General features: G+C 35.4%; 1 protein-coding gene across 1 annotated transcript in view; it reads left to right on the top strand.

Annotated features, from left to right (window-relative positions):
* PARPBP (PARP1 binding protein) overlaps window positions 1-17,293 on the top strand; it is a 63,165-nt gene that overhangs the window by 34,242 nt on the left and 11,630 nt on the right. The window contains exons 5-9 of the mRNA XM_046646841.1: window positions 1,020-1,190; window positions 2,344-2,498; window positions 11,274-11,457; window positions 14,100-14,278; window positions 16,591-16,672. Of these exons, the coding sequence (XP_046502797.1) occupies window positions 1,020-1,190; window positions 2,344-2,498; window positions 11,274-11,457; window positions 14,100-14,278; window positions 16,591-16,672 (771 nt within the window). The remainder of the gene's footprint in view (window positions 1-1,019; window positions 1,191-2,343; window positions 2,499-11,273; window positions 11,458-14,099; window positions 14,279-16,590; window positions 16,673-17,293) is intronic.

Raw genomic sequence — 17,293 nt, 5'->3', positions numbered from 1 at the left:
TTTTATTTAATATTCCATGTTTGTTGTCTGTGGGGTTCACATGTTCACTCACTTCTCCCCCATTACTGGAATTCGTAGGGCCTTGAATAACCACAAACTTGGAATTCTTACCCTTCTTCTTGCAGTTCTTTTAAGATTAAATTCTCCAATTTCTGTCTTCTTTTTGGATGATTTCCAGTGTCTTTACATAGTTATGTTTTTAAAATTTTATCTAATATTTTATAGTGGGAGGTCACATAATCACTTCCCCAGTACTAGAAGTTATAAGCCCTTGAATAGCTGTAAATAGCTAGTTTTTATTTTTTTAAAAAAAGATCATTGAATGCCCTGGTTTATCATTTGACTGATGGACAAGTCCAGTATATTTGAAAACTGATGCTCATATCAACTTCTCTCAAATATTTCTTATCTTGTATTTGAATGGTCTATGTCTCTGTTTTAGGCCAGTTAAATGTCAACATCAACTACTTGTTATTAATTGGTTTAGCATTTGCCTGAACTTCTTTATTTTAATACTTAGTTGGTTATTTGGTTTTGTCAAAGTTGGTAGGTATCTAGTAATTCTCCAAAAATTTGACAACTTCAGCCATTATATTTAGCCCTGTAAGGGATGTAGGTATAGGACCAAATAGTGCCAGCTGGACCATGCCCTAAGCTTTAGGGGACTTCATTACTGGTTATTAGTTAGTGGCAAATGTATACAGGGGAATGAAATCGGGCCTCGTTAGAAATACAGACTTCGGACTGTATCTTTTATGCCATTTTTTAAGAGACATTTTCCAACAGTTATGATGACTGTTATTTACTCATAGATTCTCACTGGTGGCAAGTTGTTTTAATGAGTAAGAGTGTGTTAATTGTCCAACCAGACTTTTGGTTGATATGGCAATTCTCTTTTTTCCGAAGAGCTGAATGAGGTATTGTCATTAAATGATCATAAGTATTTTTACTGCATGTAAAAAACCTTATTTATGGATTTGGAACAACTTCAATAAGGAAAATAATATTTTATTGTACAGGTGAAGTTACTAGCAAAGAAAATTATCTACTCATATTTAAACCTGCTAGTGAATTCAAAGAATGACCTGGCTCTGGCTCATATTCTCAATATTCCTGATAGAGGACTTGGAAGAGAAGCCTTCACCGATTTGAAACATGCTGCTCGAGAGAAACAGATGTCTATCTTTTTGGTATGGACATGTTACATTTTCAAGATTTCTTAAAGGCTCTTTGAACAGTATATCCATGTACCTTAATATAGAATTCTTGTAACTAGGATAAAACAACTTTTGAATTGTTAGTATATGTTCTCTGTCTGTATTTGAAAATCCATGGTATTTTTAGTTTTTACTGTATCCTTCAAATTTCACAAGGGACCAATTTCTCTAACGCGGTGTTTCCTTACATGTAATCTGTAGAGTGCTCGCCCTATTAAATTCTCCTCAAATAAATATTCCCAAAGGCAAAAAGTCCCTATTAAAGGGTCTTTGAACAAATGTTTCCAAGGGCAAAAAATCTGAAAATAGTATATTCCCTCATTGAATATACATAATACATGTTTGTGTATCAAAAACTCCGAGAAGTCCTGCTGTAAAGAAATCTGCTTAAGTTAACCTTGTTATTTAATCTGTTGTTTCCTACGTTTTTAACCATAGAACTTTCCCCCAGTTATTGAAATTTCATTGCATTTGTGTTTCTCAGGTATCCTGAGAAACACTTTGGAAAAATACGGCCTTAGAACGTTCATCTTTGATGGAGGTGCTCTTATGTATAGCCATCATATACATATTTTTATCATTGTATAGGCAAGGCCTTTTGAACTACACATGATCAAATAATCCTAAAATGTGAAATCTGGATGAGATTTAGTGACTATCCAGTTTAATCTGTATGTTACAAATAAAGAAGCTAAGGCTTGGAAGAGTTGAATTAATTGCCCAACCTTGAATAAATCAACACAATTGACACTGAAAAACTCCTTTGTCCCATATAACAATTCCAGTAGCCAGCAGTCAACCTAATAAGAATATATTCATAAACTAATTCTTTATAGTCATTGATATACTTTTATGAATATACTCTTATGCCCTTAATTTGTCCCCTTACTTGACTCCTTAATCTCCATCCACCTGCATTGCCATCACCCTTGCTGGCATGATTTCTGCCTGGCACTTGTTTCTTTGATTATTTGCTTCAGAATCAAAGTGTGGCATGAGTCATAAAAAATGCTTCACTTTACCTGTATACTCAGAAATATAGAAAAGTACCTAGCTTCATAAAGTAAATTGTTGTTTAACTTCCTAAATCATTAAGCATAACTAAATCATTTGTTTTAATTCACAGGTGGCCACATCATTTATTAGAACAATAGAGCTTGGAGGGAAAGGATATGCACCATCACCATCTGATCCTTTAAGGACACATGTAAAAGGATTGTCTAATTTTATTCATTTCATTGACAAATTAGATGAGATTCTTGGAGAAATACCAAATCCAAGGTAATGATTTTTCATAAATTACAAATGTGTGTTATTAATCTGTCTTTAAAACTTCACCGAATCAGAGATAGATTCAAATATAAGAGCTATTGAAATGATCAAGCATAAGACCAAATAATAGGGAGAAGCAAAATATCTAGATGAATAAATTATAATCACATGACCTATCCCCTTGAATTTCTGCCTATCTATGATTGCAAAATTTTTGCCAAAGTCAAATGCCATGTTCAAATTAAATTTGACTGGAGAAGAGGGTTTACCATTTATCTTTTTTGGGAGAAGAAATCGATTTTCGAGTACTGGAAATGACTGAATACATAATTTCTTTAAACTTTCTATTTAGCAATAAAGGAAACCCATACCAAGAATGAGTAAGGAAATTGACAAACATGATGCATTCTATATTATATTTTTTGCTAGTTTTTTTTTTTCATTTTCTTATGCATAAATCTTTGATTCATCTGAAGTTTGTTTTCTATATGATATTGGATGTAAGACTGTTTTTTGACTGATAGACTCCCATTTATAATATGAGGATATTGGATGGTGAGTAATTTTTCAATTAATTTGTGGGGGCAGAAGTAAGTTGTATATGCTGCAATCATGGTACATCACTGTCACTGTAGTTGGTATGTCATAGCATAGTACTAATAAAATAGCTGGTATTTATTGAACACTTACTATGTATCAGACATTGTACTAAGCTCTTTATGGGGATTATCGTTTGATCATTACAACAACCTTACATTATAGGTACTATATAAATACCTAATTTAGAGAAGAAGAAACTAAAGCACTGGGACTAAGTAATTTAGTCACATTGTTATTAAGTAGCAGAGCTAGAATCTGAACTCAGTCAATTCTGGCCCTGGAACCCATTCTTTTAATCACTATATTTTATTCCATGAAACTTCTTTCCATTTTAAGATTTCAAGAAGAATTTTTTTCAGGATTTTGTTCTGAATTGCATCCTTCTATCTTCTCATATTGATATCCATTATGGGGAAGTAAATTTGAAAGAGAGTTTTGAATATGACTTATAGTCAATATTAGTGACATCTTCTGAGCTTTCAGATAATATATTCCCTGGCCATTTCTTCTGATAGCAGATAATTAATTTTTTTAAATATTTTATTCTTAGCAAAGCAATATAGGTACACTTTGTTAAAGTCAAATGGTACTACAAACGTATAGTAAAAAAAGTCCTCCTCAGAGGAATTGACTTTAAATATTTGTTTATGTTTGTTTTTAGATATTCCTCATTTAAATGAAATTTTTATGCTTCTATTTTTGATTTTTCAATTTTAGACATTACCTATTAACTTTCTACCATTGGAGATGAGGATTTGCTACCCACTCACCAACCTCCTAACACGCCTTTTTCCCCTCTCCCCTCTCCTACCATATACACGGACACATGCACACAGTTCTCTTCTTTCATCTTTCTAGTAGTAATGCCACAGTTTCAGATTAGGTCATATTTTAGAATTTATATTATTATGACTCTGTAAATATTGCCCACAGCTAAGCTATATGATGTCTTCCTAGGTCTGTTTCAGAGTGGCAACCCTAAAGCTTCATCATCACCTTGTGAATTTTCTTTGCCTCTGCCATGTTTCCTGGATCTCATGACTATTTTTAATTGGTAAATCCCTTATTTTGCTCAAATAGCTTTCTCAGAGAAAGTAAATGGGAGACACATATCTTTATTCTATTCTCACATTTGATTGTGGTCTTATGTCATGTTTCATTTGTCTGTCTAAGATTATTATATTTAGTTTCTAAGATTATTTTTATCTGCTTCTTGGTTGGTCTTTGCTTTATTTAAGTCAAATGTTCTTTTTGTTTGTTTTGCCCTCTTTCATGTTAGAGGTGCTCCTCAAATGTCTGGTGATTCTGGATTGTCCTTTCATATTCAAGAATGAGGCCCTAGAAAGCTGATTAGCAGCTCTGCATGGTGGATGTCATTATAGCATGGTGGCCAGTTGGCTCTTGTTGGGGCTTCTTCAGATCTCAGTAACCACAGGTCTTTTCTTTGGGACTTACCCGAAAATTTCTACGGAGGCATTCTTTAGTCTCTTTCTGAAAGCTGTAAGTCTGGCTGGCAGTATTCTGGGATTTGAGCTAGGATGGTTGATGCTGAGTCTCCCAGTTCAGTGTGTAGACTTTTACTCAATCCCTGTGTTTTCGGTCCCTGGTGCCTCTAGGTCTGGAGGCTCTCTGGCTTGGTTTCTTCAGAGTATTCCTGCTTTCCATGCTGAAGTGAGAGAAGTGCACTAGTCTGACTGCTCAGAATAGGAGAGGAGATTTAGGGATCTTGGTGTTGCTTATACAGACTCTCACCTAGCTTTCTTGTTTGCACCCCTACCTTATCATAGCCTTCAATATTGCCTTCAGTTTCTGAGAATTTCTGTGATTGCTTCTTCTTGTCTCTTTTAGCAGTTACCTAGGTTTTAGCTTTCTCTGTTCCGGATAGTCAGTTACTACTTGTCCATTTGCTTTTCATTTTTCCATACTTTCGTGATGTGTTTCTGCTATCATTGACTATTGTCTTCTCTTCCGTTCTTTTTTTCTCTATGAATTTAAAATCCTCACTTTTTTGTCATTTGAGGGGGGTTTTAGGAAAGAGAAGATATAAATGCATGTACTCAATCCAGTGTAATTTGTTATAATTACATTCCCTTTGGAGGAATTTCTGGTTGTGGTAAGTTATCAACAGGTTAGAAGTACATTCATACGACAGGATAGAAGTACATTTCAGAGGCATCTAGGGTGAGAGAATAGACTTGAATTCTTCAGCTTGATAGCCAGTTATTTTGAGTATCCTATCTGGTCATAATGACCAATTATTCTATGTTCTAGGGAAGACACTGAAGAATTGGGTGTCTAAATAGTGGGTGTATTCAAGTGGGTGTCTAAATAGTCTGCCTGAGCAATCTTCATTTCTTTATGGTGATTTTTGCATATATTAAGTGTATATTCATTTCATAATCTAAAAAATTAATAAAAACTAAAAACATATATCCTACTTAGGCAATAATAGAAGAATGTACAGAGGAGAGGACAATTGACCTAGTTTGTGGGAGCCTGGATGGTTGTACAGTTGAACCTAATCTTGAAGGATGAATTTGAAGGAGTTAGGCAGACATGGAGAATGGCGGTGGAATGAGGCCCAGATAGGGAGAAGAGAGGATATTTTCTACACTGAGTATATTATGGGTATACTTTTGGGACATTATTTCATTGGTTATTCATTTTGTCTTACAATTTCAAATTCTCCTAGTACTTTAACCCAGTCTAAAAAGATTAAGAAAAAAATGACAAACCATCTTCTCTGTCTTTGTCAGTTCCTTCTCTTTCTTTTTACAGCTCAAATTCTTGGGAAAAAAATACTATTTTTTAGTCCATTTCCCAGTTTATGATTATTTACTATATATTTCTCACTAGGCTGTAAACTCTGTGAGGGCTTTACTGCTTTCTTCACCAATATTCCCTAACCCTAGTGCAGCTTCTGGCACAGAGTAGAATATTTGTTTACTTATCTGTACTTAACTGACTTACACTCATTCACTTTTCCACTCTACTGAAGCTGTTCTGCCAAAGATCACTTATGATCTTCTAGTTGGCATAGTCTTTGGTCTCTTTTGAGTCCTCAAATTTGATTATTTTCTTCAGCACTCTACCCGTAACTTCTGAGATTTCATTCTCTTATTTTCCACCTACCTCTCTGACTGCATGTATGCAAATTCTAAATCTATATTTCAGTGAAATTCAAATCTCTTTCCTGAGTTTCAAAAATATATCTTTACGTACAGGTTGTTATCTCAAAGGCAACTCAAACTTAACATGTCCCAACTAAATCTTCATCTTTCCCTGCAAACTTGCTTCTCCTCCTGAACTGCCCAGCTTGATAAAGCCTCTCTCCCTCCAGCCACCCACGCAGAAATCTGCAACCTATCTTTGTGTGTGTGTGTGAGTGTGTGTCTGTGAGGAAGATTGGCCCTGAGCTAACATCCGTGCCAATCTTCCTCTGCTTTGTATGTGAGATGCCGCCACAGCATGGCTTGATCAGCAGTGCGTAGATCCACACTGGGGATCAGAACCTGCAAACCCAGGGCCACCAAAGCGCAGCATGTGAATTTAACCACTATGCAACCAGGCCAGCACCTGGAATGTATGTTAAATTCCTCTTTTTCCTTTCTCTATCCCTTCACTCACCAAGATCCATCAGTTCTTCTTACTTAACATGTTTGATATTCCTTCTCTTCATCTCTATTCCTATAACTACTATCTTATTTACATTTTTTATGAAAAGTCTGTTTTCAGACTTTCATCCTTTCTTGCCTGGACTTTTTCACTTATCTCCAAGATGTCGATTCTGCCTCCAGTCTTGAGTTACCCCATCCTGTTGTCCTTGCGGCTGCCAGTGATCTTTCTAAACAGCAAATGTTACTCCCGTGATTAAAACCCTTCAGCTATTCCGTATTAGGTACAGGATAAAACTCCAGAAACCTCAGTATGATATACAAATTCTATATGGTCCAACTCCTGCCTGTATTTCACTCTGGTCTCTGTCTCTCAGCCTTAAAACTTAGAGATAAAAATGTATTTAACTCTTGTGACTGAGTATAAGTTTGTACTGCTTGTCTTTTAATGTGGTCGTGGTGGTAGGGAATCACAATAATCTTTGAGTCCAAGGAAAGATGGAGAATAGACAACAGGGAAGAAATCAAAGAAGAATGGATTTGCACACTTAACCTCCCCACTGCCAGCTTTTCATCAGGCCATCTTAGCTATAGTTTGGCTGCATTTCTACATTTTGCCAGTAGATGCCACCATAAAATGCATACTATACTTTGACCTGAAAAGTGTCTTAAATTAGGGGTTTCAGCTTACGTAATTTGGTTAGTTCCCTGTTGCTCAAATGTTTAAAATTCTGTATTTCAAGTGTATTACACAATAACTTTTAATGCACACCTACATTATACTTATTGGATTAAATATTATGCATTTATAGAATGTTAAGTCTTGTTGAAATTATTCAATGCAAAATCCTATGTTACATTTTTCTTACTTAAAAACATTTTAGAAGCATTTTTGATACATTTTGTGTGACACTTTTAATCACATTTAATTTTTAAAGATATAATTTATTTTAGCAAATAGTTATTAAATTCTTGAAGATGGTAAAGAAAAGCTAATCAATGTAAAGATAGTCAGTAATTACATTAAGGTATTGCCAATCATTTGTGTGTATTATTACTTATTGTTCTCTGTCAATCGCCATGTTTTGATAGAAGCTTGGGGATTTAATTGCGTTTTCCCTCACTAGCTTCATTTTTCTCTTTTTGCCCTAGGGCTCTAATGTGACGCATTTAGTAGTCAGGAGATGCAGTTTACCTCTTTCTCACCTGAATTATTCTGTTAATGTTTATCCAGAGTAGTCATAATGTGTCTTGTGGGATGCCTTCCTGGGTACCACCTTCTTCCCTTACCTCCCTACTCAGACTCCCTCTGTACCTTCAGTATCTCGCTGTATCATATGATCAATGATGACTTCTTAAAAAGAAATATTTTATTCATTTCATATCCCCTTTGCCTAGCACAAATGTCCTGGTGTCATATGAGTTAAAACCTCAGGAGTTTCTAGGCTCTAGAAGCAAGAGTTTGAATTATGCCACCATGTTGCTGAGCAGATATTTGAAGAGCTGATGGTTGACCCTAGTGGTGAATGCACAGCAATAAGTCGACTAGTCATAGCACTGGTGTTTGGGGTATTTTGCCAAGGGTCAAAATGTTGAGCTTGGCAAGTATCTGAGATACAAATCTTATAAATTTCTTCCTAAATACTATTCAGTCGGGGAATTATATCATCTTTAAAATTTAGCATATTTGTTCTTGCAGAAGGAATGAGAAAAGGGGGCAAAGGTAACTTTTACCTAATATCATTGAAAGCTTTTTTTTGTCCTTGTAATTGACACTATGACACTATGAAATATTTTATTATCCTTTTGAATCTTTTCCAAAACTCTTCCATTAGAGATTACTTCCCAGAAAAAGCACATAGTGTTAATTATGTTTTCATTTTGGCTACATTTCATCCAATTAATTTCTGTGCTTTCAGTTGAAAATTAAGAAAAAACTAGTTGAAAAAGAAGGTGCCTATATAAATAAAAGACTTCTTAGAGTCCCCTCGGACTTCCAATTACAGATAGATGGAAGACCTGGTCCCTTGATTGACCCTTGCATTGAAAATAATTAATGATGCTGGATAACATATCTTTTAAATGATTCTTATATTGATGAGTGGGAAAATGTAGTGAAAAAACAGGCCAAAAACTTGGGGAAGGAAGAAAGCCAGAGAGGGAAGTCAAGAAGGGAAGCCAGCTTTTATTTTGAGAGTATTTGCTGAATTTGGTGATTTGGAGGATCTGTTCTTATAGCCACTAAAGTCTGAGGTAGGAGGGGACTGACCAAGGTGAAGTCTCTTGGGCCATACCCACCCTAAATGGCTCCCTCTCAGTGTAAAATGAGCTAAGAAAACCTGCTTAATGGTAAAATGTTTTAGCATTCTATTTAAGATTTAGAACAAGACAAGAGTTCCTGCTCTCATCATTTCTTTTCAGCATAGTATTGGATGTCCGATTCAGTGTAATAACGCAAGAAAAAGCAATAGGAGATATAATAATTGAAAAGGAAGAAATAAAACTATTTGATGACGATGTGATTATATATGTAGAAAACTCCAAGAATCTAAAGGCAAATTATTAAAATTTTTAATAGTAAAGTTTAACAGTGGTGCTGGACACAAAGTCGATAAACAAAAAGCAATTGTATTCTATGCCATCACCAAATAGAAAATGTTAAAAAAAAACCTTCAAAAATATAAAATACATAGAATAAATCTAATAAAAGCCATACTAGTGGTCCCTTCCCCCTTGGAAGGTTCAGATTCAGTGTGAAAGTCTCTGGTTGCCCTCTCCCACTCAGGACTTTCTGTCCTGATCACGGTGCTACTGGAGACTTTTGTCCTCAGGAAAACCCCATTCATCGTGCTTACTTACCACTCACAGCCTCCAGCTTTCCATTCCAGCTCTTGTTTATTCCTTTTCTGGGGAGAGATTGGGTGGTACTTGGAGATTTCCGCCCATTCCAGCCAAGCTCAGTGAGATGTTCCCCCAGAGTATCTAGTCTGCTATAGTGTAAATGGAAACCCCCTAAGTGCTTTTGCATTGCAAATAATAATAATATGAATAATAGTGAAATATATATTAAAGACTTCATATTGTTGTGTGTGATAATGGTCATTTATTCAACAAACAGGTCAATCGTTTCTTCTGTATGCTGAATGTAAACTGGTAGTATGAAGATTAGTCAAATATGGTTCCTTTCTCAAGGAGCTAATTTTTTCATGAAATGTTTCCCAAACTTATCTAGTCATAAGAATCACCTCTGGTACTTTTAAGACAATCCAGTTATTCAGTGCCCTTCTCTGCAGATTGTGATTCAGTAGGGTGGGAACTGGAGTTGATATTTTAAATAAGTACTGAATGTGATTCTGATGATCAGACAAATTTGGCAGACTTTGATCCAATGCATTGTCCTACATCATGTCTCTCTGCAGTTTTCTTCTGACTTTCCTTCTCTATTTGGACCAGCTATTTAAATGTGAACAATCATATTTCCAATGTTTGTTTGGGAACCTGGCTTCTTCCCCAAAACATAAAACCTGGCAGTAAGGCTGTGAGGATGAAAACTTCAATTCATAATTTCCTTTATGCCTCTATAAAAGTCACAGAGAGGTTAAATAGCATACCCAAGGTAGAAAGTGGGGGAGCTGTGATTTGTGCTCAGGCCATCTGACGCCATAGCCAGACCACACCACCTTCTCATTTGGGGCTGTGCAGCCTTTCCATGGATGCCTCAAGGGATAGAGAGCTCCCAACTTCAAATAAGAGCCCTCTTCTATTGTTGGACACCTCTGATTTCTTCCTTGTAATGTATCAAAATCCTTCCTCCTATATATTTCTCACATTTTTTAGGTCAGCCTTCTAGTGCAGGAACTGCAACCCAAATCCACTTGGGTTCAGGCTTAGTATAAAGAAACAATTGATTTCAGGTTTTTAAAACCGTTGTCTGTTGGCCATAGATGGTCCAGTCTCTGGCTTACTTTAGATCAGTATTAACTAGCTTAATTTCCGCTTCTATATGATATCCCTTCTCACATTAGAATGAAATGTCAAGTATTTCAGGTCAGTCTCCTTCTTGACCACCTCCTTCCTAGCCCAGAACACTGTGTGTTCTTGGACAAACTATTTAACCTTTTTGAGACTCAGTTTTCTCATCTATATTTTAGGGGTAATAATACTCGTTGAGTTGGTTTTAAGATTAAAGTAATATAGGTTTCTGGGTATTCAGTGAGAGGTAGTTGTTTTTGTTATCTTAGTTGTATTTAAAGGTACGGATTTTAAGTATATTGTGTGTATATACCTGCATCTGAATCTTTTATCATATATCATATATAACTAAATTATTTCCCTTCAGCTTTCAAATCAAGGAAGAAGTAACTTGTTGAAATGACTTGCTTTTAGAAAAACTTTTTAATTTTGTCTAATAGTTCTCATCCTTTTCTTAAATGTGTTGCTGCTTGATTTATAAGATCAAAGCCATATTCTTTGAAAAGTGTTGATTAACTCCGGGAATTATATTTTCAAGTTTATAAGCATATTGTCATTTCTAATACTATCATAAAGGCGATTTTATTTCTATTTTCAGCTTTGCAGGGGGTCGTATTCTCTCAGTGATAAAGATGCAGCTGATTAAAGGCCAGAACAGCAAGGATCCTTTTTACAAAGCGGTAGAGAAAGTTGCTCAGGATTTGGATTTAAGGATTAAAAATATTATCAATTCTCAACAAGGAGATGTAGCTTTCAGTGCCACTGACATCAGTCCTGCACGGGTAATGAGCTTTCTGTTTATTATTCTGCTATACAAAACATTATCTCTTCTACTTGTTGTAGGAATTGTTTACTATTGCCTCTTAAGTCAGAAGAATATGTTTCCTGTGTCATAAAATATTGTTGAAAATTTAAGTTTCTCAATAGGATTATGGAGGATTATGTTCGACTTAGGTAAATCATAACATCTTTGAGCCAAATTGTCTTTATTTATTAAAGTAGGGCATTGGATAAACTTCACTATCCCCTGCAGCACTAGAAATTTGTAATTCTTGATGGATATTAAGGTGTTTTGTCGTCTTTTTAAATAGTTATTCTTATAAAACAATTATTTTCGCGTTTACTCAGATGTAAAATAAGAGCCTGGTTTCTCTGGTTCTGACCCCAGTACTAAGCACTCTGTAGAACAGCAACGGAAATGGTTTCCATTCGGCAGTTTATTTTTCTTTTATAGAATTTTTCCATCTCCATGGTCTCTTATTTTCTACCTCCATTGCCAGCCTAGTGCAAACATTAGGAATTTCTCCTCTACTTAGAAGTCTTTTAACTATGTGTTCCCAGAACTTTTACCTCTTGTCTTTTTATATAGATAATCAAACAGTATACAATATTATAACTATAGTATTATAGGAGAAATCGACTACTATGTTTTTAGCTCTAGAACAGAATTTTGGAGCATGTATTATAATCCATTTGTTGCAGTTTAATTATTCAAGTAACAAAAGCCCCTTTTCATAGATGTGGTTGTGATAGCCAGTATATGAAGAAAGACTTTTGCTTATATTTTAATACTTGTTTTAAAATGTGTAGCCCTCGAGGACTATTTTTAGCTATTTTTCTGTAACAATTCATGTTTTTAGATTAATTTGAAGGTGGGACATGGGGGAGATTCTAGGTTGTTGGCCCATGTATTTCGTGTGTGTTAACCCTCCCTGTGACTAGCTTGGCTCAAATGACAACCAGGTTACTACTATAAGTATAAATCAGGAACTGTCACAACCCAGATAATTAAGAGCACCAATCTCTCCCATTTCCTGTCACAGGAAATAAAGATACAAACAATCTGGTTCTTAATCTTATGTTTTCAACCAAATCAGAAATCTTTGAAAAATACGATCCAATAATTCTCAGTGAAGTTAGTATTAAACAATATGGACTTCTCTGGTACTAATGAAAAATATATATTAAGCACCAGATTGTGGTAGGCAATTTGTTAAAATTCCAGTGTAGCTGTACGTTGTAGTTTACCTGGTAGCCTGAGTCAGCCAAGCAGAGAAGGAGATCAACACCATGTTGATGAAAGCAATACAACTGCATAGCTACAGAGGATGTCCCAGAAAGGGCAACTTTGATATCTGCGTCCAGTGTCCAATAATCCCATGGATTAGGTACTTTCATTACCCCTATTTTACCAGTGACTTTACTGAAACATAGCGAGGTTAAGCAACTCTCCCAGTGTTATACAGCACACACAACTAGTAAGTTGGTATCAAACCCAGCCAGAAATGCTTTCAGAGTTTGTGCTGACATGTATCTATATATAGTATTATATCATCGTATGTTTTCCCTTATTCTCCTATCTAGTCACTAAGTTTTTCCAGCTCTCTCTTTTTAATCTGCTTTTTCTTTATCTCCACTGTTACTATCATAGTTCTTCATTTCTAAGCTGGACTATTACAGTCTCTTAGTTTGTGGTCCTGTCTCCAGATTTAATAACATTCTTACCCTGGAATATATTTTACACATTTCCATCATTTTTCTAAAATCTAAATAAGATCGTTTTATTTCCTTGCTTAATAAAGCAAGAAATTTTAACTCTGTAACAGACTGACTTAAAACTTCTTTGCCTGATGTACAAAGCTTTCCCAGGCTCATCTTATATAACTCTTTCTCTGTTACTCTGTTCTTCAGCCATATCATGCTATCTGTTCCCTGAAAGTACCATACCCTCTCCTGCCCCTGTGTGTCTCTTCTTACATGAAGCCATCCTTGATTCCAGGGTAAACTGATCGCTGCGCCACGTATATGCTCTGTTAGAAATCGCACTTAGCACTCTGTAATGCAATTAATGGTTACTTATTAATCAAGGAGACTACGGGTTCCTCGAGGCAGTGGTTGTTACCTTTGTAGCCTTACCTTCAAACACAGTGCTTGGGACTTAGATATACTTCTCAATGATTACTGAATGAATGAATGTCGACTAGTTTTTTGCTTGTGCCTTTGAGTAGACCTTTCAGCCATCTGTGGAGTTGATATTCAGATCACCAAAGCCCCGTCTCTCTTTGGTATAAGAGAGAAAAAGTACATAGAGAAGTTAAGTTATGAGGCTGAGGTCACATAGCTATATGGTAGCTAAATCTTCTAACTTAAAGCCTGATGTTATTTTTGACCAGAACCTAATGTCTTCCTTTGATGATACTATTTTCTGTATTCTTTTATGCTTCTGGAAGTTGATGACATTGATTTTAGTATGGCTTGAGGGAGAAATATTCACATGTGTTAAAGCCACTTCTGATGGCTGATGTTTTATTACTTAAACAATAGAGGAGAAAGGAGAACAGGGGCACATGAAGTGGAAGAGAGGCAGGTGACTAACCCAGCTGGGGTGATTATTACATTTACTTAAAATTATTTTTTGTTCTAGCCAAAATCTTATGCCATAAACCACGGCACTGCGTACTGTGGCAGAGATACTGTGAAAACTTTACTAGTTCTTTTAGATGAAGAAGCAGCCAGTCCTCCTACCAAAAACAAAGCAGAGCTTTTATATGGTGATGAAAACACAATTCATCATAATGGAACTTCCATTCTTACGCTTTTTAGGTAAGTACTGTGGGAGTTATATGTATGTGAATGTTAACTCTAGTCTATAAAGGAAATCTTTGAAAGAGCACCTCATTGATTATGAAAAAGGTACATGCTATGGTAAGAAATTGAAGACTACAGCAAAACAGGAAGAGAGAAAACAAAAGTTAGTTAAAGGGAGATTGAACATTTGAATGTGAAGAAGTTACATATATGTGAAGGTAGTATTTTATGAGAGTATGACAGATGTTTTTATTTTTTTCTTGTTTTTTGCTTTGGAAATATTTGTTTTGATATGTGTGTTAAGAAAACTTTGCTAAATGATTTCACTTATATTATCTCAGTCCTCATAACAACCTCTTTTAATAGTATCCCGCTTTATAAGTGAAGAATTAGAGACTTCAGAGAGAGAGAGTAATTTGAGAACTAAGTTAGCAAGCAGCAAAGCTGTCTTTCTCTGAAGCCTGAGGTCTCTGCTCCGCGGATTGTGCTGTTCCGCCTGAGAGTGGGAGAGAGTATATACACCAAACTTAGATTGGAACTGACCTTTACTGGTTCTTCCTCACGTTATGGAGAAAAATACTTACTAAAGTAATGTTGGTATTCTGTGCAAGACATTGATACTCTCCAGTTTTAACAACAATTACGTCAAACGTTGAGTAGGTGGGTGATATTTTTAATTAATGAACATTCCTTTATAGGAAATTTTAAAATTTTAGAACAACGACTCTAAATTGTAGTTAGTACCTTGTGGAGAATTTTTACAAAATCCTCCTATTGTTTGATCTTTTCTATTTTCTGCTTGAGCTACTTTTTAGAAATCTGACTTTTGTCTAAAATTATTCATATTCCTCCACGATTGCTTCATGCACACGCTCCTGTGCCCCACTATCTTTGCTCTTCTCTTTAAAGAGAAACTGTACAGGGTCTATCATTCGACGTTGTCCTCTAATTCCTTTAAATCTCATCTTCTTCACCAGCTTTCCATGATTATCCTTTTATATCTGGGCATGATATACTTCTTCCACATTCTACCTCAAAAATGCCCACGTATTTTCCTAACAATGAGCATTTATTTTATCAATGATTTGCTTATACCCTGTGTTGGAATCCCAGAAAAGAATATAAAGAAAATGAACCTTTGTTTTTTCTCCTTTTACCTTACTCTGTTTTACAAAGCTTGCTTTTAGGTAGAAATATAAATGATTTAAATTTTCTCTCAGATTGAATTCTACCATTTTCTTTGTTTTTTTTTTTTTGAGGAAGATTAGCCCTGAGCTAACATCCACTGCCAATCTTCCCCCTTTTTTGCTGAGGAAGACTGGCCCTGAGCTAACATCCATGCCCATCTTCCTCTACTTTATATGTGGGATGCCTGCCACAGCATGGCTTGACAAGCGGTGCGTAGGTCTGCACCAGGGTTCTGAACCGGTGAACCCCGTGCCCCAGAAGCAGAACTTGTGAACTTCTGCTGCACCACTGGGCCAGCCCCTCTCCCGTTTTCTTAGAGAAAGTTATTTTGTGTTATAGAATTTTTTTAAACAAAATTAATCCCCACATCCATTTTAAAGAGGTATTTTTCTGTACTCATTTACGTGGCCAAACACATTTCAGTTGTTTACAGTTACCTTAGCATTTCCTATTGTCATTGTGCAGACAAGTGACGGTCCATGGTAAAGTAAATTTTTAATGGTCTGCGTTGAAATGATAAAGTTAAGGACAGTGTGGTGTGTGAATATAAGTCAATGTAAGGTTATAAACTACTCTTTCTTAGAATAGACTATCCTTTATTCTTATATAATCGTCTTTTGAGTCAAAGGAGTTATAACTCTGGCTCTATTAGGCCAAAAAAGAATTTATTGAGAAATCCAGGTTTGTCTGGCTCCAAAGCTCCAGTGTCTCCTTCTCCATTGTGTCTTCGCTGACCCTCCTTTTTCTAAACTGTGTTCTTCTCTTTTGAATTCCCCTGCTATGGCGCTTGTCCTTTTTTATTTTGAATTTCAGTTATGTGAATGTCTTACTTTCCTTATTTAGACTTCAGGATGCCTGAATTCAGGACCAATGAATGAATCGGCTTTCTATCCTTCATAATATCTTATACAGTGCTTTACATATACTAGAAGCTGAAATATTTAGTGACTGAATTAATTATTTAAGCAAATTATTAATATTTAAAACTCCCAGAATAGAAATACTGATGCTTTTGTATGGTATTATGAACAACTGGATTCAGTTGTCTTTTATCCCATAACTGCTTTTGGGTAGGGGATGGGTGAAAACTAGTTTAAAAGCTACTTTGGTTTATATATTTTTGCTTTTTTTGGACATAGATCTCCCACACAAGTGAATAATTCACTGGTGAAACCCCTAAGAGAACGCATCCATGAGTCAATTCAAGAGAAAAAAATTAAGGTACAATTTAATGTACTGTTATGAAAATTGTTTTATTTTTAGAAGAAATAAATATATGAAGCTGAGCTGGATATATTGTAAATATACCTTGTATGTGGAACAGTAGGAATTAAATGGAGCATGAGTTATGACAGTTGACATGCAGAAATTTACCTCTTTTACAATCTTGGCTAATCTGTCTCTGGCTTATTCAATCCATTGGATCTAAAAGAAGGAAAGGAATAAGCACCTGCTATGGTAAGTGTTCATTTAATATCTGTTCAGAGAAAGAAAGGGAAAATAAAGAAGACATGTTTTTCTCATTTGTGTTTTTAATATCTTAGTCTTGAGAGATTATATAATTTCAGTTTTGTTCCCTTCTGAAAATGTAATGGCAGAATATAATTAATTTTAGATCAAGACAAGAGATCATTTTGCCTTGTTCCTTGGCTAGAGCTGTCCTTATATTTTCATTTGTTTGAACCAAGTTTTCCTGTCTTCATTTGAAAAATGTGCCTATAAGTAGTCAATAACATGTCTTTCAAACATTTAAAATTTTCTTGGTCTTAGTTTTCGAAAAGAAACTTGGGCTTAACTCATTCGTTTATTCAACATACATTTGAGTATCTACTATGTACCAGA

The sequence above is a fragment of the Equus quagga genome, chromosome 19 (genome assembly GCF_021613505.1).
Source record: "Equus quagga isolate Etosha38 chromosome 19, UCLA_HA_Equagga_1.0, whole genome shotgun sequence".
Taxonomy (NCBI): Eukaryota; Metazoa; Chordata; class Mammalia; order Perissodactyla; family Equidae; genus Equus; species Equus quagga.
This window is presented reverse-complemented; position numbering and strand designations above follow the sequence as displayed.